The sequence below is a fragment of the Chanodichthys erythropterus genome, chromosome 14, assembly GCF_024489055.1.
Source record: "Chanodichthys erythropterus isolate Z2021 chromosome 14, ASM2448905v1, whole genome shotgun sequence".
Classification (NCBI taxonomy): domain Eukaryota; kingdom Metazoa; phylum Chordata; class Actinopteri; order Cypriniformes; family Xenocyprididae; genus Chanodichthys; species Chanodichthys erythropterus.
Window position 1 is genome coordinate 17,221,090 of NC_090234.1, and position 24,897 is coordinate 17,245,986.

Consider the following 24,897-nt stretch of genomic DNA (forward strand, 5'->3'; position numbering starts at 1 on the left):
TTTTGTTATGCTTAGTGACATTCTTACTTCGTTCAGTTTTGCGTTGTCATCTCATTTTTGTTTCCTTATTATTTCTTATCTTTGATGTTGTGTTGACGATCTTCTCCTTTGTTTTGTTCTTTTCTTTTCTTTGGTGCCACTTGCGTCCTTTTCCCAGGTTTATTATTTTGTTTTCTTCTATTGCTTTAGTAAATATTGCATATATTTTTCCTGTTGCTATTTTGATACTTTTGCATTATTTCTACTATTATAATCTCACGCCTTTTTTTTGTTTATTGTGTAGCGTTCTGTCTCTTGCACATATAATGAACACAATCTCAATGTTGCCTCTTCTAACCCTATACCAAATTTAGGAAGTTGTAACAATCAGAATATTTCTAAACATACTGTACTTATAAACTTCCAATTTGATATTTTAATTAAGATACAGCAATTAACATTTATTTTGCATAAAATCTTTATTATCGCAATTAGCAATAGAGAGTCATTCTAACATCAGGATGTTGTAAAGTATTACCAGGTAAATCCTAGTCTTTTCTTGGACTTCTGGATGTCAGAGGTCTCGTTCAGCTCTTTTATGTTTTGAGTGGTGCCGCTCACATAACTGGGCATCTGAACACCCGACTCATCTTGGACTAGATAACTTGGTCTAAGTCCACTGAGCATGGGCCCCAGGCCCCCTCCGATGCCCTCTCTGCCAGCCTTCAGGAGCGGGTAGATGTTTCTCCCTCCCTTCTCGGCCGTTTCGATGACTTGTTTGGCGTATTTCTGGAACTGGTTTTCTTCCTCAACAATGAGAGCGGTGTTCCTCTCCACAAAGTCCTTCTGTTCTTTTTTCGTACGGTGATCCTTTGCGCGTTTTTCAGCCTTCGCAAAACCAATGTTGCATTTAAGAGAAATCATGAGCTCAATGCATAAAATAAAACATATTAAGAGCTATACCCACCATTTCTTGTATGTAGATGTCTTGCAGTGCTTTTCCTTCTTCTTTAGCTTTTTGAGCTTTAAGTTCTTGCTTTTCCATGAAGATTTTATCTGCTTCCTTCTTTGCATTCAGCATCTCCAGAGCTTTCTGTTTTTCTTCCTCTGCCTTTCGTTCCTGCTCTTGCCTCTGATATAGAGTTGAGAAAAATGTCACTGTGGTAAAATATCACTGTAGTACATCGGCTATACTTACTTTTAGTTTAATAAAAAATGTAAAAACAAAATCATGCATCTATTACTAGAGGAAGCTTAAAATTGAAATCATACATTTGAAATGTTTTATATGCATAAAAACATTAGGATTAGCTCATTTACCATGGATTCTCTGTGTGCAGCGATAGATTTTAACATGGCTGCATGCTGTTCTTCTTTCTCACGCTGCTCTCGGGCCTGTCTGGCCTCACGTTCAGCGACCGCTTTTGCGACGATCTCTTCCTCATTGCTGATTTCTTGCTGCTTTTGTACAGCTAACTTCTGTATAATAGTCTCTCTGTGTCTTTGAAGATCTCTAAAGCAAAATGAAAGACAAATACAAGCCCAGTTCTGAGACAAAGCAAGCAGTGGAGAGAATTATACTTTCTCTTCAGGGTTTCCCACACTTCACCCACACAGTGAATGACTTTTCCATAACTTTGATGCAATTCATAGATGAGCAAGTTGTAGAAATGTGGATGACCATTTGTATGTAAGGTAACAATCTTTTGAATTAGCAGACTGATTTATATTCTCATTTATATTTGTATAAATGTTCCAAAAAGAGCCTTCACAGACTAATTAAAGATTGGAGCTGGTTTGCAAGCAAGTCTGAATTTGAAACAAACACTCAGAAAGAGCAGCTTCTAGATGATTAAATATGAAGCTAAAATAAAATAAAATTAATAAACATTAGATGAGAAACTTAACTTTAAAAACATATATAATAACTTTAAAAATCTGAATAACATTTCGGTTAGTAAGCTGAAGTACTACAATAACTAAAACTAAAATAAATATAAATAATAGCTCAAAGAAATATATATATATATATATATAAAAAAGAAATAAAAATACAAAAGCACATGACACAATTCCTAAAACTTAAACTGAAAATATAAAAGTAAAAGTTAATTGAAAACATCACTAAATACTAGTATATAAATAATACTGAAATATCACTGAAAGCCCATGATGTCTAGAGAATCACAATTTTATAAATGCCTAAAATATAAAAAATGCTCCCAAAGTCATTTAATCTGTTATTTAATATATCAAGTTTAGTATAGGTTTGAAGTGTTTAACATAAATAATCTATGGAAGCTTGTTTCCGTCATGAAATAAAAAATAAAAAAAGGTAATTGCGACTTTTTATCTCACAATTCTGACTTTTTTTCTCAGAATTGCAAGATATAAACTCACAATTGCGAGTTAAAAGTCAGAATTGTGAGATATAACCTTGCAATTGCATGTTATAATGTCCAATTGTGAGGGAAAAAAGACTTGCGAGTTCATAGAATTGGAAGTTTATATCTCACAATTCTGAGAAAAAAGTCAGAATTGTGAGATAAAAAGTCACAATTATCTTTTTTATTTTTTTATTTAGTAGCAGAAACAAGCTTCCATAATAATCGAAACACCCTCATAAATGTAAAAATGCTCCTGAAAATCAACTGCAGGGTGCAAAATAAAGAATTTAATAGGTTTGTTCACCCAAAAATGAAAATTCTGTCATTAATTACTCACCCTTATGTTGTTCCAAACCCGTAAGACCTTTGTTAATCTTCAGAACACAAATTAAGAAATTTTGGATGAAATTCAAGGGAATCTGAACCACACATAGCCAGCAATGTCATTGCACCTTTTGAGGTCCAGAAAGGTAGTAAAGACATTGTTAAAATAGTCCATGTGACTGCAGCGTTTCAATGAGTCGCCATTCTGACGTAGAAACCGGAAGTGCTGCACTGTGCAAAAATATCTTAATTTGTGTTCTGAAGATGAACGAAGGTCTTACGGGTGTGGAACGACATGAGGGTGAGTAATTAATGACAGAATTTTCATTTTTGGGTGATCTAACCCTTTTATGTACAGTACCTAAATATTTCCTCCTGCTTTTCTTTCCTCATTTTCCTCATTTTTTCTTTATGGCTGGCGAGCTGCTTCCGTTTCTCCTCTTCTTCCTCCTGCCTCTTGGCCTCTGCTGCTTTCATCAGCTCTCTGTTAGTCAAATGGTCCTGATGGAAGACAGAAAAATGGATTTCAAAACAGAATCTGATTCAATCTATCTGCTTTTTTAGTGTGAATGTTGTCCAACATCCGCCTTACACGAAGAGCCTTCATCATGCTTCTCTTCTCTTCCTGTTTCTTGCGCTCTTTCATGGACTGCTCCCACAGATTAAGATCTCTGAGTCGCTCAATTTCTTCAGCCTCCCTTTTGACCTCCTGCCTCTCCTGCTCTTTCGTCATTTCATGATCCTTAAGCCTAATAGAGCGGGAAACATCAGACACCTTTTATTAGGTCCTTTCAGGTAATTCACAGCTAACAGGGAATATATAACAGGGAATAATGGGGAACGTTAAGGGAATAACGTTCTTCCAGTAACATTAATAGAATGTTCATTCAAAGTTATTTGGAATTAATAATGTTCTCAGAACTTTATACATTGTTCGTGGAGCGTTTTTTTTTTTTTTTTTTTTTTTTTTTTTTTTAATGAAATGCTTTAGTTGGACTACTGTAAACATTTTTAAATGTTACTAATAATTGTTTCAGAATGATCAGAGAACATTCAAAAGCTGTACTGGGGGTAACGCATTACAATTAATGCAGGTTACATAATTATATTACTTTTTCAGGTAACAGGTAATATTACTTTTAAAATATCTGAGTTACTTTTCCAAATAATATAACGCATTACAAGTAACTCAAGTTATGTAATCAGATTACTTTTTCAAGTAACTAGTAAAGTAACGCATTACTTATTCAATTTACAACAAAATATATATTTACTTTTTCAAATAAGTAAAGCAAGTGACTTTTTCAAATTTATTGACAGACAGCTCTCCTGTCCTCATGTTGAGAGAAATAAAGTGCAGAGGCAGAGGTGTGCTTTGTGAACATGATGGTTATAGTAGTTCAAGACTCAATGTGAACATGCATTTACTCATCTCACTTGCACGAAAACATTCAGTATTAAGCATTCAAATTGAATAAAAACAGTGAACAGTAATCTCTGAATATTACGCAAAGCTGTAATATTTGACTATTAAATTACACAAATATACTTTATGTATTTAATCTCACTTTATTAACAACTGTCTTTGCTGTTGACCTTCAATGATCTAACCATAAGCAAAAATTAATTTAAAAATTACTTTATATTATATTTAGAAATAAGAGTGTTGAACTTCCTTCTCCTGTATTCTGTTTTTCTGCAAACTTTCCATTACTTTCCATAAAAAGTAGCTAAGTAACAAAATGAGTTACTTTTTTTTTAGAAAGTAATGCAATATTGTAATCCAATACAGTATTGTAACTAGGGCAGTCAAACGATTAATCGCGATTAATCGCATACAAAATAAAAGTTTGAGTTTGCGTAATATATGTGTGAGTACTGTGTAATTAATATGTATATATAAATACACACAAATTAATGTATATATTTAAGAGAAATGTTATGTACAAAATATTTTTATTTATATATACTCATACATGTATGAGTTTCTATGTATGTATGTAAATATATTAATTACACACAGTACTCATAAATTATGCAAACTCAAACTTTTATTTTGTATGCGATTAATCGCGATTAAGCGTTGACAGCCCTAATTGTGACGCATTACTTAAAAGTAATTTTCCCCAACAATGTTCAAAAGTAAGAAGAATGCTAAAATGGAATGTTGGCATAACCAAGGAAAAAACATTTTAAAAACTGGATGTTCTGAACATTCAGAGAACATTCAGAAATAATGTTTATATCTTACTGGAAACGTGTTTGCTGGGTTGAAGCATGAATTCACTTAAATATCTCCTTACTGTAGTTTCAAGCTCTCAGCCATGGCGAGTTGTTCTTTTTTCCTCTGCAGGGCTTTCTGTTGTTCCTGCTGGATGGCCTGTTCTTCTCTGCTAGCCATTTCGGCCAATATTTCTCTGTCTACGTCTTTGCTGACATTCTGCTTCAAGCGTTTTAGCTCAATCTGAGCCTCCCTTTCCTTCAGTACCTCTGCCAGCATCAGAGCGCTCTATAAAAACAAGAGGATAGTTTCTACTAATATTTTACTACATAAAAAGACTTGTGATCATATAATGAGAGACACAAACATGGAAGCCTTTCACTCTGTCGGTCTGGTAGTACTGCTGGGTTTTTGCTTTCTCAATGGCCTCCTTTCGTATCTGGGCCTGGTATTTCGCTTCTTCTATGTCAAGTAGTTTCCTCTCCTCCTCTTCGATCGCCTCTCGAATTTTCCTCGCTTCTAACTTTTTTTGTCGTTGTCCCTGTAAGGAAAAAATCTGAGTTTTTTGTTGTACTTTGTTACTGTATACATTAAGTCTCATATTAATCCTCAGAGACCCAACTTTTGATGTTTTTTTTTTTTTTTTTACCAAAAATATTATGACAAAATGGCATTCAAATTACAAATTAACAGTATGACAAAATGTAACAAACTACAATTTAATATCATAATAAGGGCACAGACACAAAATGAAAATTGGATAAAATGTAAAAAATCATAAAAATACCTGCACAGGCTCAAAAGAAATAAATACAAATTTATCACAGGAGTGTTGTTAACAAAATCTTATGTAAGCAATAAGGTACTGAAGGCCGTTGTTAGGCACGATGCGAAGCGGAGTAACCCCTTCAGCTGTGACTTATTCACGATACAGCACTAGCCTGGAGTACCTTATTGCTTTTATAAAACGGTTACCACACAATACAAATATTAAAGCCAAAAATATGTATCAATGCAACTTTCATGAAGTAAACTTTCACTAAAAGCCTTCCTTCCGCCGGAAAAAATAGTCCCTGAATGTGAACAGCAACAGAAGTTACATTATTACACCATTAGATGGCAGCAAAGACTGTCTTTATGAGTGTGTCAGTCAGTAGCGAAGACTTTTATATTGAAAAGACTGAATTGTTGTGAACACGGAACAAGACGTAACTGACAAATGCTTTGACTAGCGCTGTCAGTCACGGGAAAACCCCTTAACTGTTAAAAGGACAAGATAATACATCAGATATTTACTTTTCTACATAATACAGTAAGCTTTAATGAGAACCAACATAAGTTTACATTGCTAAGAGTGGTTGCTAAAGGCCGCGATATACTTCAAACTTGAATAAAGTGCTATATGAAGACGTGACGTGACTGGAGTGCTAATTTGCAGAGCTTGTGCTAACAATGTTATGATCAGACGCTTTTCTTATGCTTTCTATAATAAATGCTTGCTGTTTTCTCATTTTTGTTGTGTTTATTTTGTTACTGAGAAGAAAGTGCATGGCACATATTTACATATTCATCTAAACGTCACGCTCAGCAGTATGGGCGGCATCAGATGTTCGTTTACAGTATATCCCTGGTCACGCAATTCGAACTTCATTTTACCCCTAAATGAAGAACGAAAAAGAACTTTGTTTGAAGTTATACTGGTGATACACAGAACCGTTGGATGAAGAGGTCAGAGCCGTGTTTTATCGTGAATTTTGACCAATCAGAATCAAGAACAGGGACTAACCGTTTTATAAAATACAATAAATGCATCAACTAAATCACAGCTTTTTTTAATCCTTATTTTATTAATGAATTATTCTTGTTTCTTAATTAAGACTGATAAATTGATATGATATAGTTTCTCCTTAAAAGTGTTTTAGGTAATCAAAAATCATGGTGTTTTTTTGTTTTAGGGTAAATTAGTTTTTTTTTTTTCAAGCAAGTATTGCTCGGTATGTTTAAGAGAGCTACAAAAAAGCTGTATAAGCTCCTAGATCACTTATATTTGACTTATGTTGTCTGGTTTTTGTTGTCTACTGAAATTATATTTTGGTATGGTATGATATTTTTGCAGTGTTTCGTCAACAAAACAATTAAAAAACACATTAAATAACAGGACAACCCACTGAAGACATATGTACTGTACGTCAATCCAACACAGCCTCGCTTTCATTCCCGTTAAAAATCAAAATGGCGCTGCTGTAAGGTGACCACTTATACTTACAGCAATGGTGTTGGACCAGTGTTTCACGAGCTCTTTAGAGCGCATGTGCAGCGCCTCCCGCTGTTCAGCTGCCGCAATGACGCTTCTGTTGTAATGATTCACACCGTTCACACTGTCCTGCACGCGCTGCCATTCAGATTTGGACAAAACTACCACTTGACGAAGGTCTGCTTCGGGTTTGTCCATCTCTGAACTCACAACTGTATGCATATGACAACATGTTTTCAAGTAATTATAAAAGATGTAATTATTTTTTAGATATTTGGGAGCGCAGTATTTTTAATTCTCACCTTGTTTACTCGAGCCTTTCCTCCGACCGTACTGGACGACACCTGTTGTTACTGAGGCTGTTGACATTTGATCTGCTGTTTTATTTCCTCTCACATTCGTTGATCTAGACGTATATTTAGGTGTTTTTATATTTTTATTCCTTCATACATCGACAAACTTGGTTAACGTTGATGACATGCTCGGACTCTCTACACCGTGTTGCTCGGCAACCATTTAAACTTTTGTTGTACTGTTTCCCCAGCAACCCTGCCCATGAAGTATGTGACGTCATGTGAATCCTTAAAGAGCCCGCTAAAAAATGATTCCTTTGCCTTGAAATTCTGAACATCATGTGATGTTGTTAATTTACTTTAAATCCCCAGTATAGAACTTTTGATAATATATATACTCTTGTATGACACATATGTACCATGTATGGGGTGGGTTGTCACAACTGAAACTTGTCATTAACCAACCTATTAAAGGCTATCAGAATGTAAACAGTAAAACAATTCTGAAACATGGCACATAGTGCTTAGTACTATAAGTCCACAAGAGAAAATGGCAACAGAATAAAGTTCTGTCATGTGGTCGGTCACCTAATTAGTCAAATGTCTGAGCTTGTGTGTAGAATTAGTCCAACCGACCCCTTATAACCTTATTTTCATTCAGTTTAAGCTCAAATAAATTGATCATTGATTTAATAACAAAGTATGGAGACCGAAGCCTGCAAAAAAAAAGAGAATATATAAATAAATAAATGTAATAATAAGAAAACACATAAAGAAACATATGAAAGTGGAAATAAGTAAGTAAATAAATAAATACATGTGGGGAAAAATAAATGCATGTATAAATAAACAAATAAATACATCTATGTGAGAATAAATACATGTAATAATAGGATAACATAAATAAATATATAAAAGTGGAAAGAAATAAATACATGTGGGGAAAACAAATGTATAAATAAATAAATTTATGTGAGAATAAATAAATATATGTAATAGGAAAATACAGGAAAGAATATATAAATGGAAATAAATAAATAAAAAAGAGAAATTAAAGAATAATATAATAAATAAATAAAATGTATTATTTTTTATAAAATATATAAAAGTGGAAATAAATAAATAAAAAGAGGGAAAATAAAAGAATAATATAATAAATAATAAATAAATATAATAATAAATACATTTTTAAATAAACAATTATAATATATTAAATGTAATAGCAAAAAATTAAAGAAATATATAAAAGTGGAAAAAAATAAATACATGTATAAATTAATAAACAAATACATTTGTGTAAGAGTAAATAAATATATGTAATAGGAAAATACATAAAGAAATATATAAAAGTGGAAATAATTAAATAAAAATAGTGAAAATAAATAAATATACAAATAAATAAATATTTGTGGGAATAAATAAATAAATTTTTAAATAAACAAATAAAAAAATTAATGTGATAACAAATAAATGTAATAATAGAAAAAAATTAAAGAAATATATAAAGGTGGAAATAAATAAATATATGTGGGAATAAATAAATGTAATAATGGGAAAACAGAAATATATAAAAGTGGAAATAAATAAATGTGGGAATAAATAAATAAATAAATGCAAAAATAAAATAAATACATTTATGTTAGAATTAATAACTGTAATAATTGCAAAAAATTAAATAAATATATAAAAGTTGAAATTAATAAATATATGTGGGAATAGATAAATAAATGTAATAATGGGAAAACAAATAAATATATAAAAGTGGAAATAAATAAATGTGGGAATAAATAAATAAATGCATCAATAAAATAAATACATTTATTTGAGAATAAATAACTGTAATAAAAAATTAAAGAAATATATAAAAGTGGAAATAAATAAATACATGGATAAATGTGTGGAAAAATAAATAAAGTATAAATTGATAAAAAAATAAATACATTTATGTGAGAATAAATAAATATATGTAATAGGAAAATAAATATATAATATATAAAAATAAATGAATAAACAAATAAATAAATGTAGGCCTATGTGGGAATAAATAAATAAATATATAAATAAATTAGTAAATAAACACATGAACAATTAATAAATAAATAAAGTTAATTCAGGAGTTATTTTAAATACAATATTAAGTCATTATTAAGTCATTTATTTCTTTATTTATTCCCAAATTATTATTATTTTATTATTATTATTTTTTTATTTCTGCAGGTTCATGGGTCAACGTGAATTTACAAAAGGCGTATTGTGTTACTGTGGGGTGATTCTGTGGCACATTCAGAGGCAGGAGGAACTTATTTAGGGAGGCGCGTGAGGGCGGAGTTTGCACGAGCAGATCTTCATTGAAAAGCGCCTCAGAACATCATCATCATCATCAGCGGCGCACGCGATCAGTCAGCAGGAATGGCTCCGGTATCAGTCAAACGCGTTTTAATCAGTGAAAGTGTTGATCCGTGCTGCAAAACTATATTGCAAGAGAATGGCATTGAAGTGACGGAGAAACCGCAGATGACTAAAGAAGAGTTGATTGCAGAGATTCAGGTAAGTGATTCTTCTGACTCAAGTTCTGCACCCGAATATCAAGTGCCCTGATTTGAATCGCCCCCAAGCTAATGGCGTCCTCCAATGCAGCAACAGTAAAAATGATAAACTATTAGCATGTGTATGTGTGCCAGTTGGATGTGCTAAAGTTTGCGTGTGACTGTGTGTCACCCCTCCTCCTCCTCTTCAAGAGTCTGATGCAACAGCAGCCTGTATCTGCACCATATGAATCATTTCAATCGATTCACAACGCATGGTTTTATTAGATCTCAAACAGTAAATCTGATTTTTTCCCAGTACAGTATTCTTAATGCAAACGTGTTTTGCTCTCTGCATGTGTTTGTGTTTTAATTTATGAGGTATTTGCGTGCGCAGTTAATATTTCCATATTTTCCAATATGCTTGGTTTATAATAGGGGAGAGCAGGGTAAGCTGTCACACTTCTCACACTGTCTAACATATACTGAGCACCATACATCACAATGGTATAAATGTCATACCAAATGAAAGAAGGAAGTCTTGGGCACATATGTTGTATTCATTACATTTTCATATCTTATCTCATTACGGAGTTGTAGACTGTTGAATAGAGAATGTGCACTTGTGACAATACACATTTCAATCAAAACACATTAAGTGGCAAGACCACTTTACTTTGAACTTTAAACTCAAACTTTCTCTGGCTTGCACATAGATCCATGATAACTGAATGGAATACTGCAGATAACTCACTTAACATGTTTAATCTCTGAACATAACTGAGTTAACATGTTGAACCTCTTTTTTTGAGCATGTTTTATGTGTTTATTTGTACTGAGGCAAGTTGTCACATGTGGCGACTTGCTTCAAAGTCATTGAGACAACTTGACCCAAACTGACATGTGTGCTAATGTTGGCTAAATCTCAAGTTGAAGGTTCGCTCAACATAGCACGTCAGCTAAAGTATCAAAAGACACGTTATTGTCTCCTCTGTGTTGTGAAAAATGGTAATTCAACATTCATACCTAACAAAGTTGTATTGCATAAAATTTAAAGTGCAATTTTTTTTACTTTTTAAGCCAGATTAGAGCGATCTTGACCACATGTGAACAGGAAGTTGACTATAGAAGTCACACAAAGTGGCTATTTGATTTTTGAGATTTGAGTTATGAAGAGAACTTAACCTTGTGACAACTTACCCCGCTCTCCCCTATATGTGTTGTTTTTGAGCCATGTAACTAATAAATAAAACTACTAGCCTAATAAAAACAAATTACGAGCAATAGCAAAAATAAATACACAGAACAAATATATAAAAATGAAATAAACAGTTCTCTTCAGGTTTTTCACGTACAAAAATAGTAATCAAATGTAAAATATCACTGGAATATTAGGCTGCTGTCACTTTAAGAGCTGCACTGATCCAATATAATGTTACACATGCATCTTATTTATACTGTTACACATGCATCTACATTTATGTTCACTTAAGACATAACAGACTACGTTATGATACTCGACAAGACTGCAATTTGACATAATTTTGTGAATATGTCCGTGAAAGAGTATTCACTCGCTGTGAGAAGCGGTGTTGTGGGCAATAAATGTGTGTTACAAAACGTATCAATTAGTGATCGACCGATTATTGATTTTTTTATTACCGATACCGATTATTTGCATGTTTATGTACCCGATAACCGATATGCAGAACCGATATTTATTTACTGTTATACTTCTGTTTTTGACAATTATTACAACACAAATGAGCTGAACAAACCATTTTATTTATAACAATCACTCCCTCCTTGCATACAAAAAGAGAAAAACTTTACTGAATAATATTAGCTGGAATATATAACATTGTCAGGAAAGTAACAAACAAAACAGCATACATCATTGCATTTTCCAGCTAGTGTTATTAATTATTATGTTTTGTCAGTCTAGATCATGAAATGCTTCCTGACAAAGTGCTGTAACTTATCTATGCATTTACACAAAACTATAAATTGGGCTACTCAACCGCGATCGCGTGTGGAGATACTAAATAATTTCCACAGAGCTGCATTTATTTAGATTTGTATTAACTAAATAATGGTTATGTAGTAAATCAAATGATTATATAATCTAATAAAGTTAAACAGCACTTGCCAGTTGGCATTTTATGATCTAAATTTAATCTAACGTTAAATCATGAAATGCCAACTGACAAAGTGCTGTTTGACTATAACTTAATAAACCGCGATCGCACATGGAGATAATTAATTTCCACAAAGCGGTAGGCTATATTTATATGTGTATTAGCGAAATAATTGTTATGTAGTAAATTATAATATAATCTAGGGTGTTTAAACAAGATAATCTTGTCAAAAGTTTCATTCAGTGGCCGTGCTTAAGCCTCCTGATCATCCGTCAGTTGCTAAGCAATATGAACAAACTTTTTCTTCTAGACTAATAGTGAGCAAATACAACAGATAGAGAATTAAATTCAGCGCTTTTATTTTCAACATGCACTCATTCACGTCTGTTTTATTTAATTCATGTAAAGTTACATCTTTATTGGGGCAGGACATGACGAATTACACTACGTGACTCAATGAGTTCGTCTCAATTGTTTAGAAACATGCTGCATAAATTAACTATATCAGGAATTTATGTCTCAGATCTCATTTGTGCATGTCTGTTATGTTAAATAAAGTTGATTAATTAAAGCAAACCAAGTAGAACATATACTTTACCTGTGCACTGAGTTGTTGTTGACTGATCTCCTTAGACGGAGGAAGTCTCAAAATGGCCACAAGATGGTTCCGTAAATCTGCGAATCCGATATTACAAAACCGATACCCGATTATGGAAAAATGCTTAAATATCGGGAAAAATATCGGTAAACCGGTACATTGGTCGATCACTAGTATCAATCACAAAACGCTCAAAATGAAAAATGAAAGAACTTTCGCATCTACACATGCTTGAATGTTTACATGGTAAGGGTTATAAATGCACAAATGATCAACTTCCATGAAAATGCAGGACCGGCCCGATCGGGCAAGTGGCGGCTCCGCCATCTGGCCCAAGAGTCTTTCATGCTGGCCTCGGCCTATTGGGCAGTCCTCATTGTCGAGCCCTTAAATAAGGGATTTTGATTAGGGCACCAAGTAAAAAGCAGTACTGAATGTATGTAACAATAGTGAAGGGTTTAGAAATGTTTGGGATAAACTTAATAAAACCTTGTTTTACATGCCAATTTTGTTTACATGTCTTAAATCTTTTTCCCCAAGAATTACGATGGTTTAGTTGTCCGATCAGCAACCAAAGTTACTGCTGATGTCATCAATGCTGGCAGTAACTTGAAGATCATTGGACGAGCCGGAACAGGAGTTGACAATGTGGATGTGGATGCAGCAACCAAGAGAGGAATCATTGTCATGAAGTAATGAAGCATGTTGAGTCTTGCTCTGACCTCATTTCAATGCCAAAGCAGGTTACTCTAGTTGTGCACTCTTCTGTTTGGCCTAAAATAAAATCATCATCATTTATTCATTTATCGACTCTCATGTCATTTTAACTTGGTATAACATATTATTTTTCTCATCAAATGCACATCTTAGGAGGTGCTAAATAGAATGGCTAGAAATCCCTTTCCTAAAAGTTCTTTTAAATGTTATTTTTTAAATGTTATTTTTTATTTGTGAAGAAGGCGATAGCTGAAAGATGTTGATTTTTATTTTGTTGTTGTTGTCTTTTTAGCACTCCGAGTGGAAACACAATCAGTGCTGCTGAGCTCACCTGTGCTCTTTTGATGAGCTTGTCAAGGTAAACTGGAAAAACTATTCTTTAATAAAGAGGGGATAAAGAATTTGTTGGATTACGAAATTATTGTAACTTTCAGAACTCTGAAGTCTCTGATGTCTGAGTGTGGGTCTGAAATAGGGTAGAAAATGGTCAACAAAATTAATAAAAAAAAAAACAAAACTAAATGGTTGCTTTGGACTGTAGACTTATAAGTGGACCTCAGAGATAAAAATAAAATTATTGAAAACCTGATATCCCTTTAAGGGATATCAGGATTAAAGCCTTTATCTTCTATTCCTTTTAAATAACTTATACTTTTAAATTTTCAAATAACATATTTATTAAAGGTGCCATCAAACGTTTTTTTACAAGATGTAATATAAGTCTGAATGTGTCTGAAGTTTCAGCTCAAAATACCCCAATTTTTAATTAATTTTTTTAACTGCCTATTTTGGAGCATAATTAAATATGCACTGATTCAGGCTGCAGCCCATTTAATTCTCGTGCTCCCCGCCCATGGAGCTCGCGCTTGCCTTAAACACCATAAACAAAGTTCACACAGCTAATATAACCCTCAAAATGGATCTTTACAAAGTGTTCATTATGCAGCATGTCTAATCGCGCAAGTATGGTTATTGGATTGGATGTTTACATTTGATTCTGAATGAGTTTGATAGTGCTCCGTGGCTAAAGCTAACATTACACACTGTTGGAGAGATTTATAAAGAATGAAGTTGTGTTTATGAATTATACAGACTGCAAGTGTTTAAAAATGAAAATAGCGACGGCTCTTGTCTTCATGAATACAGTAATAAACGATGGTAACTTTAACCACATTTAACAGTACATTAGCAACATGCTAACGAAACATTTAGAAAGACAATTTACAAATATCACTAAAAATATCATGTTATCATGGATCATGTCAGTTATTATTGCTCCATCTGCCATTTTTCGCTATTGTTCTTGCTTGCTTACCTAGTCTGATGATTCAGCTGTGCACAGATCCAGACGTTAATACTGGCTTGAACATGAGCTGGCATATGCAAATATTGGGGTCATACATATTAATGATCCCGACTGTTACGTAACAGTCTGTGTTATGTTGAGATTCGCCTGTTCTTCGGAGGTCTTTTAAACAAATGAGATTTATATAAGAAGGAGAAAACAATGGAGTTTGAGACTCACTGTATGTCATTTCCATGTACTGAACTCCTGTTATTCAACTATGCCAAGATAAATTCAATTTTCCATTTGATGGCAAATTGAATTAATATTTTCTGCATTTCTTAGACATATTCCACAGGCTGTCATGTCAATGAAGGATGGAAAATGGGATCGTAAAAAGGTATGTGCATTTGTTATCCTCCGTTTGTGTGGCTGTCAATCACAAATTCAATATGTACATTGCATAGTGGGATAGAGAATTGCATGCAACAAGTTGTAAAATTTTGACAAATCATCCAGGTAGTTTAAAAACATTGTGCACAGTTTACACTGATGAGCCAAAACATTATGACCACCTGCCTAATATTCTGTTGGTCCTCCGTGTGCTGCCAAAACAGCGCCAACCCGCCAAGGGATGGACCCCTGAAGGTGTGCTGTGGTTTCTGGCACCAAGATGTTAGCAGCAGATCCTTTAAGTCCTGTAGGTTGCGAGGTGGAGACACCATGGATCAAACTTACTTGGTCTAGCACATCCCACACATGCTCAGTTGGATTGAGATCTGGGGAATTTAAAGGCCAGGGCAACACCTTGTTCCTCTAACCATTCCTGAACAATGTGTGCAGTGTGGCAGAGCACATTATCCTGCTGAAAGAGGATAAAGGGAACACCATTGTCATGAAGGGGTTTACCTGGTCTGCAACAATGTTTAGGTAGGTGGTACGTGTCAAATTTACGTCCACATGAATGGCCAGACCCTGTCTATGCAGCCCCATACGCATCAAGGTGCAATGAATGACACATTCCTCCCATAATATCATTAATATTTTGTGACTTGTGTCACAGTAGACCTTCTGTTTGTTCGAACCAGACTGGATGGCCTTCGTTGCCCTCGTGCATGAGCATCCAACACTCCGTCACAGTTTTTTTGGTTTGTCCCTTCTCGGACCACTGTTGGTGAATTCTCACCACTGCTGACCGGGACCAACACACAAGCCTTTCCGTTTCAGAGATACTCAATCGTCTTGCTGTAACAATTTGGTCCTTGTCAAAGTCACTCAGTCTTTATTTCTGCCCATTTCTCCTGCATCCAACACGTTGATTACGAGAACTGATTGTTTGCTTACCATCTAATCCTTAATATGTGGCCTTGTTAGATGATGATCGCTTCACCTGTGACTGGTCATAATGTTTAGCTCATCAGTGGCCATTGCATAGCCATGCTTTCCTGTCCATGTTAACTCAGTCATCACTAATCGGTTGTGATCCCTGAATGTGTTGCTTCACATTGTTATGCTAGATGGCTGATTGTTTTGCTAATGATTTTGCAGTTCATGGGTGCAGAGCTGTATGGAAAAGTTCTTGGAATTGTAGGGCTTGGAAGAATCGGCAAAGAGGTGGCGACAAGAATGCAGTCCTTTGGGATGAAGGTAAGATCTTTGTGTCCTAAAAATTGAGTAAATGCAGGTGTGATAGTGATTTTATTTATTTAGAATTTTATTGTTTTACCAAGATGGAACTTTTTGCATCCCTAATAGACCATTGGTTACGACCCCATCACCCCTCCGGAGGTTTCTGCGGGCTGGGGTGTGGAGCAAATGTCTTTGGAGCAGTTGTGGCCGCAGTGTGATTATATCACAGTCCACACTCCACTCATGCCCTCCACCACAGGTAAACACAACCAAAACATGACATGTATCTTTGCCAGTTTGCTTAAAAAAAAAAAAAGATTATTTGACAAATACCGCAATACATGTTGCATACTAAAGTCCTGGGGTACCTGCATCTAATCAAATCTATAATATAATATAATATAATATAATATAATATAATATAATATAATATAATATAATATAATATAATATAATATAATATAATGTATTCTACATAAAAATAATTGTTGTTGTTATAAAAATAATAATAATTATTATTATTATTATTATTACTATATTTATACTATATATATTATATTTTTATTGTTGATTATTGGGATTATAGATGGATTGAATCCCAATTTCAATAAAAAATATTATTTTAATATAGTAATAATATGATAGAATATGTGTGTTCAAATGTTTGTGGTCTTGAATTCTGAAAAAATGGTTTACACAAAATTTAGCAGCACAGCTGTTTTTCAACAATATTAAGAAATGTTTCTTAAGCAGCAAATCAGCATAGAATGATTTCTGAAGGATCATGTGACACTGAAGACTGGAGTAATAATGCTAAAAATTCAGCTTTGCATCAACGGAATAATTATTTATTATAAACTATAATAAATTTCCATAATATTACTGTTTTACTGTATTTTTGATCAATAAATGGAGCCTTGGTGAGCAGAGGAGACATAAAAAATCTTACCGACCCCAAACTTTTGAATGGTAGTTTATATAATATATAAGCTATTTCTGTTGTAATTTATTCACTTCCATGCAGAACAAGTCTGCATACCATCTATTTAATTATATGACAGCCTTATGGTTTAATAATTGTATTATATAGTACAATATTGCAGTTCTAATTTTATTAATGTTAATTGCCCCAGGTTAAAATCAAACCTTTGGTGATGTGCTACACAGGTCTCCTCAATGACACCTCATTTGCTAAGTGTAAGAAGGGTGTGAAGGTGGTGAACTGTGCTCGTGGTGGCATCATCGATGAAGCCGCCCTCCTCCGGGCTGTGGAGTCGGGGCAGTGTGGAGGAGCGGGACTGGATGTGTTTGTGGAGGTCAGAGCTTGTCAATCACCCAGACTGAGAACTGTTTTAGCTTTTTGCTGCATAAATATAAATAAATAAATGGCATTTCATGCAAGCATATTTAAAGTATTACTAATAATGTTGCTGTCATTTTGTGGGGTTCAGGAGCCTCCAAAGGACCGGGCCCTGGTGAACCACCCCAATGTTATTAGCTGTCCTCATCTGGGAGCCAGCACTAAAGAAGCACAGGCTCGGTGTGGGAAGGATATCGCCCTGCAGATTGTGGACATGGTTACAGGCAAAGCATTAGTGGGAGCTGTGAGTCACACTCAGTTTTATATGGTCAGAAATTAACTTTATGATATATATATATAAATATTAGAGGGCATATTTTTTCCCTAACCATATCAAATCATAGTAAATTATCCTTATGTCAAATAATTCCATTAAAATAAAAATGTTTAATCTGAAAAATTATAAGCAATTAACAAATACAAAAGTAGCTATAATTAATGCACCAAGTAATTTATTTTGTAGGATGAAACAAAATAGAAGACTTGAGTAATGTGCACCACAGATATTTATTTTTAAATCCAAATTCTACCTTGGAAAATCTGAAAATATTAGGAATTGCAGGACAAAAGTCTTCTTTTCAGTGAATCCGATTTCAATTCGCAAAATGGTCTGAAAGATTTATTAGTCTTTGAAAGAGTTTTAAAAACCCTTATTCGATTAAGAAATTTATGTTATGAATGAACAGCTTTGTTAAATTTGGAAATGAGAACTAGGAAATTACACGCATCACCTTCAACTCTTTAGGATTTTTACAAGAATGTATTTGTTTAAAGTCAGCATGAAATGAAAATTCACCTTATGTATTTTGTGCATGTTATTGATCTTATTGTAAACTCCCTCCATGCATTTGCTTTTTTTTTTTTTTTTTTTTTTTTATTATTATTTTAAATTAAGTTTGTAATTTTTAATCCATTTCATAACTGACATGACAAAATCTTCCAGTAAAAATGTTAGATTTCTCTTTGGTGACGTGTGCCGGAATTCTCCAATCATTTTATCTGTGTAAAGCCTATTTTAAGCTCGCATTCAGATCCACCTCCATCCAATCAACAACCGAAGGACAGAACTAGTCCCCACCCTACATTCTTCTTTTTACGATCATTTATCTAACTCGGATGCATATCACAATACAGAAGAACAGATCTGCACTACTTCTGTAACATCATGACTTCAAATCTCTTTTTTTTTATTCTCCTCAGGTCAATGCTCAGGTGTTGGTCAGCACTTTCTCTCCTGACTCTCATCAGTGGATTCGGTTGGGAGAGTCCATGGGCAGAGTGTTGAAGGCCTGCAGCACTTCTAAAGAACCCTACAGCCAGGTCCATGTCACAGCACTTGGTAGGTGAATTATTAAGGAATTGTTCACCAAATATGTTGTCAAAACTAACAAACGAGTAGCAAGAAATCCTGTTCAATTCTTGTAATAACAATTGTTAACAATTCATTTACACATGATGCAGGATTGAACACAAACACACAATTTGTTTTGTGAATTGTGGGGACATTCCATAGGCGTAATGGTTTTTATACTGTACAAACCGTATTTTCTATCCCCCTACACTACCCCTACCCCTAAACCTACCCATCAACGGAAAAAATGGGGACATAGAGTAATGTCCTCATAAGTCACCCTCTCCTTGTAATACCTATGTCATACCCATGTCAGTATACAAATTTGTGTCCTGATATGTCACAAAAACGCGCACACACACACACACACACACACATACTGTATATATATAAATATGTTCTACTCTTCTGAGAAAAAGGTTTTATTCTGTTTATACCCTTGAATTAATCAAATTAATCCAGATTTAGTTTCTTAAACTCTCTGATGCATGGTGACCACTACAGATGTGTAACTCTATCTAAATGAATAATTTTGAATTATTAATTCCATATATTAGATATGGAATAATGTTGTTTTGAAGTTAATACCAATTAAAAAATATTTGTTGTTAGTAAAATTAACCAAAGTAAAAATTAAATTAAATATAAATATTAGATTACAAAACTTGAACAAAACTTAAAAATGTTGCCTAATAAACCAACTGAAATGGAATGCGCTTAATTTAAAAATAATGACATTTGAATTAAAAGACAATTCATGTTTTTGGGTGAACTATTATTTGGTAAAGATTAGAAAGGATACAGCTATGGCCACTGGGCATGCGCACATCCATATTGCATCATTTAATATTTATTTTTATTTAATAACTGCATTTGCAGTATTGTAATGGTAGGTTTATGGTTGGGGTAGGTGTAGATGTTGTTAAAACACAATTTGATAGTAGCAAATTTAATTTACTGTTATTTATCCCGAGATTTTGCCTCACTTCTGGCCGTAGCCGTATCCCTTCTTTCACTCTTCTTTATTTAACCAGGTTAAAAAACTCTGGTCACAAGAGTGACCTGGCCAAGAAAGCAGCAGCAATAACATAGACACACAAATACACATCAAGACAAAAAAAAAACAAAAAAACTATCAAGGATCACAGCAGCAATTTACCAAAGGATAAAGCACGTAATCTGTTAAAAGTAACTTGAACTAATTTAGTGATGTAAGCACAGTCAGCTTTAAGACATTTTGTAAGGTATTCTAAACAGTGGAAGCATTATATTTAAAACCTTTTTTACCTAGCTCTGTTCGAACTCGAGGAACTTTAAGATATAATAAATTGTTTGATCGAAGATTGTAACAAACATTAGTGTTTGAAAAGCTAAGAGACAAGTAAGATGGAGCTAGATCACAGATAGACTTATCTATATATATATATATATATATAATATATAATATATAAAATAAAATATAATATAATATAATATAATATAATATAATATAATATAATATAATATAATATAATATAAATATATATAAAACGATACCAATTAAAAGTTCTTTGAATATACAAAGATGGCAGCTCAGCCTTGTCATATAAAGTGCAATGATGTGCTTGATAGCTATAACCAGTAATAAAACGTAAAGCGCTATGATAAACATTGTCAAGTTTTTTTTAATAATGTACTGGGGCAGTCATGTAAAGCAGATCTCCGTAATCCAATAGTGGTAAAAAGGTTGCAGATACCAAATATTTCCTTGCACTAAAAGAAAATAAAGTTTTGTTTCTGAAATAAAAACCCAATTTAAGCTTAAGTTTTGAAAGTAATTTATCAATGTGTGGCTTAAAGGTTAATCGATTATCAAATAAAAACCCAGGTTCTTATAACTCGCAACACATTCAATTTTTGCTCCCTGAGAAGATATTATATCAGAAAGATTACTTGATAGAACTTTAGAATTTGAAAAAATCATTAGTTTAGTTTTATCTATATTTAAAACTAATTTAAGTTGACACAGACGAGATTGAACAATATCAAATGCTGACTGTAAATAATAAAGGGCTTGTGAAGCTGATGAAGCACAGCAATAAATAGCAGTGTCGTCTGCATAAAGATGGTACATAGCATTGGGAATGTTATCACAAATATTATTTATATACAAAGAAAATAAAATGGGTCCGAAAACAGACCCCTGAGGGACATCTGTAGTGACTAATAGGGTTGTGGCTAGATAGGGTTGTGTACTTCATCTGTTCTGTCATTCTAGTCTGTTGGCATGACATTTTATCATCAAAAGGCCAAGGATGCCATCTTGTGGCAATATAATGCATTTGTATCCATTTGTGTGCACTTGTCTATATAATATACAAAGTATTTGTATTTATTTTTGCTATTCAGGTGAGTCCTTAAAGAAGTCCACTGGGTTTTTGAGCTCAGCAGCTGTGGTTGGTTTACTCGCTGAAGGTCCTCAGAATGGCCCCAACTTGGTGAATGCACTGCCTCTAGCTGCAGAGACTGGAATTACTGTAAGACAACTTTACAAAATCTGTATTTTTTTTTTTTTTTTTAAAAACTGTATTTTATGTTAATGCACAAGCACTATTTAGGTGGTTTATTATCCCAGCAGCACTCCTAATTAGTCTGTGTCAAAAAAAACCCAGGTGAAGACGGATCACAACGACTCAAATGGCCGTGAGGCGTGTGTTGTGGAGGTCTCTGTGAACGGCAGTAGCTATAAGGCTGTTGGCTCGGTGCAGACTGGGGTTCCTGTGCTGTTGGAGCTGAATGGAAGTGTGTTTCGACAGCCTATTCCTCTCAGCGGACACCTGCTGTTCTTCAAGGCCGCCACCTCCACTGATCTCCTGCTCTCTGTAACTGGTAAAGCATGATTCACATTCTGCACAAATAGCCTTTAATAGGATTATATATATTTGCGTAATATGTCACAAGTCATGGGTTTGGAGTAACATGAGGGTGGATAATGACTCTTTAAAATCTCTGTGAGAAAATAGGGCTTTGAAAAAGCTCAGTTTATTGATGCTTTCTTATCTTCCTCAGGGGTTTTGGCCGCTGCAGGTGTGGAGCTGGAGTCCTTCAGTGCCTCTACTGCCAGCAGTGGTGACCAGTGGTACTGCATGGGGGTTTCTTCACTGCTGGGGGACATGGGTGCCTTTAAATCCTTAGTGAAAGAGGCTGCACAGCTCTCTGTTTGAATATCTGTTGCTGAACCTGATCTGAACCACTTAGCATTCCAGCATCTAAAGCTCTAGCCTTACTGAGTTTCATTAATTACCGTTACTCACATTGATCACTACAATTCCTAAAACAACCGTGTGAAAAAATTCAGATGTTTACTTTTGTTGTTATTAGTTTACTAAACCTTATTTGTATTGCAGATATGTGCATGTGTTTGATAAAAACAATAACCATCAGTGCTTTTCGGTGTCTCTTTTCATCATATTAAAGTGATGCCATGTTGTTTCAACATCAGGATGGAGTTTTTGGGACTGTCCCCACCTCTGTTTCCGTCTTATTAACAAATATGCAAGTATGCATTAACAAATGGCACTTTGTTTTAAGTCTCTCTCTCTCTCTCTCTACATACATTTCCTGGCCAAAAAAAGTCACTGTTTGTATTTAAATAGGCAAATGCTTAAAGGAATAGTTCACCCAAAAATGAAAATTACCCCATGATTTACTCACCGTCTGTCGAAAGCTAGCTATTTTATCTTTTAAGTTTTACTGCCATTATAAAGCTTGGAAGAGTCAGGACATTATTTAATATAACTCTGATTGTACTCATCTGAAAGAAGAAAGTCATATATACCTAGGATGGCTTGAGGGTGAGTAAATCATGGTGTAATTTTCATATTGGGGTGAACTAACCCTTTAAGAGTCTATGACTGGATCATTATTACAGCGATTATTATGTTTGTAGCATGTTATATGTTTGGCAACAGTTATTTTAACCCTACATGATGGAGTGTGTAGCTTTTCATTTCTTAAACAACCATGTAGGAAGACGCATCATGGCCATATTCCAGGATGACAATGTCAAGATTCATCAGGCTCAAATTATGAAAGAATAGTTGTGAAGAATCATTTTCACATATGAACTGGCACCTCTGAGTCCAGACCTTAAATTAATTTGGGATGTACTGGAGGAGACTTTACAGAGTGCTCACCTCTTGCATTGTCAATACAAGATCTTGACCGAAAATGTATGCACCTCTTGATGGAAATAAACGTTGTGATGTTATTTCCATCAAGATACAGGTTTTAATTGATAATAATGATAAATAAATATAAAAAAGTTAAACCATACAGCCCCTTTTCCGTGTGCTTCTCTTTACAGGTAGATGATGCAAACAGAAATATGTACAGAATCTGCATTAAATTAACTTTGAAACACTTTAGTTTCACAACTTTGACCTCAAGGCTTGCAATGTCAAATTAAACTCATCTCAGCAAACAGAATGGTTCCTTAAAGGGGACCTATAATGCCCATTTTACAAGATGTGATATAAGTCTCTGGTGTCCCCAGAATGTATCTGTGAAGTTTCAGCTCAAAATACCCCACAGATCATTTATTATAGCTTATCTAATTTGCGCCTATTTGGGTTTGAGCAAAAACATGCCGTTTTTGTGTGTGTCCCTTTGAATGCAAAATGAGCTGCTGCTCCCGCCCCCTTTCCAGAAGAGGGCGGAGCTTTAACAGCTCAACAACAACAAAGCTGGAGAATCTCACACAGCCACAATGAGGATTGTCAGTACTAAAGTTAAAAAAGAGAAATCATAATCAACCCTTAAAAGGGATAGTTCCCAAAAATGAAAATTCTCAGTGAGGCCTCCATAGGGAGCAATGACATTTCCTCTCTCAAGATCCATAAAGATACTAAAAACACATTTAAATCAGTTCATGTGTGTACAGTGGTTCAATATTAATATTATAAATATTATAAATCGAAAATATTTTGCGAAGAGAATATTTTGGTGCGCCAAAAACAAAAAACAAAATAACGACTTATAAAGTGATGGCCGATTTGAGAAGCATCGGAGCGTTATGAATCAGTGTATCGAATCTGCTGTTCAGAGCGCAAAAGTCATGTGATTTCACACACTGATTCATTATGCTCCGATGCTTCCTGAAGCAGTGTTTTGAAATCGGCCTTCACTAAATAAGTCGCTATTTTTTATTTTTTTTTGGTGTACCAAAAATATTCTCGGCGCCTTATAATATTAATATTGAACCACTGTACTCACACTGTACTAACCCTAACCCTAACTGATTTAAATATGTTTTTAGTACATTAATGGATCTTGAGAGAGGAAATGTCATTGCTCCCGATGGAGGCCTCACTGAGCTATTGGATTTCAACTAAAATATCTTAATTTGTGTTCCAAAGATGAATGAAGGTCTTACGGGTGTGGAGGGTGAGTAATAAATGACATTATTTTCATTTTTGGGTGAACTAACACTTTAAACTAATGTTCCAGGAACGTTTCAGGAAACATAATGTTAGCAAACAAAATTAGTATTATTGTGTTTATATATCTTGAGTTCAATTTAGATTCTTAAATTATTAGAATTTAATCATCTTAATCTGAAAGAATATGTACAATCTCGCAGAAATGTACTTTTATAAAAAAAAAACCTCCATCAAGCAGGAAAAGTCCCGCTTCATTGACTGACCCTCAAGCTGTTTCCATGGTAACCGTGAGTTATTTCTGTCCTTTTATTGTACCCTGTGGATTTAATGGTAACTACACACCAATAATTCACCGTCACTAAGCTATAAACAAACGCTCCTGAGTTCAGAAAACGGCGAAGCGCTCGGTATGGATT

The 24,897-nt window shown here is 34.1% G+C and overlaps 2 protein-coding genes across 2 annotated transcripts; one reads left to right on the plus strand and one right to left on the minus strand.

The window, feature by feature from the left end:
- Window positions 1-513: 513 nt before the first annotated feature.
- cfap210 (cilia and flagella associated protein 210) lies at window positions 514-7,631 on the minus strand. The gene is made up of 9 exons (XM_067410558.1): window positions 7,468-7,631; window positions 7,178-7,377; window positions 5,279-5,452; window positions 4,994-5,199; window positions 3,283-3,439; window positions 3,052-3,191; window positions 1,300-1,492; window positions 947-1,111; window positions 514-867 (listed from the first exon to the last, which is right to left on the minus strand). Exons 1-9 carry the CDS (start codon window positions 7,532-7,534, stop codon window positions 514-516), a joined length of 1,656 nt encoding a protein of 551 aa, XP_067266659.1. The 5' UTR covers window positions 7,535-7,631.
- Window positions 7,632-9,763: 2,132 nt separating this feature from the next.
- phgdh (phosphoglycerate dehydrogenase) lies at window positions 9,764-23,267 on the plus strand. The gene is made up of 12 exons (XM_067409993.1): window positions 9,764-10,005; window positions 13,260-13,411; window positions 13,729-13,794; window positions 15,067-15,121; window positions 16,270-16,368; window positions 16,477-16,609; window positions 17,518-17,666; window positions 17,802-17,954; window positions 18,911-19,049; window positions 21,450-21,577; window positions 21,713-21,929; window positions 22,110-23,267. The coding sequence occupies exons 1-12, from the start codon at window positions 9,868-9,870 to the stop codon at window positions 22,262-22,264; spliced, it is 1,584 nt and encodes a 527-aa protein (XP_067266094.1). The 5' UTR covers window positions 9,764-9,867; the 3' UTR covers window positions 22,265-23,267.
- The last annotated feature ends 1,630 nt before the right edge of the window (window positions 23,268-24,897 follow it).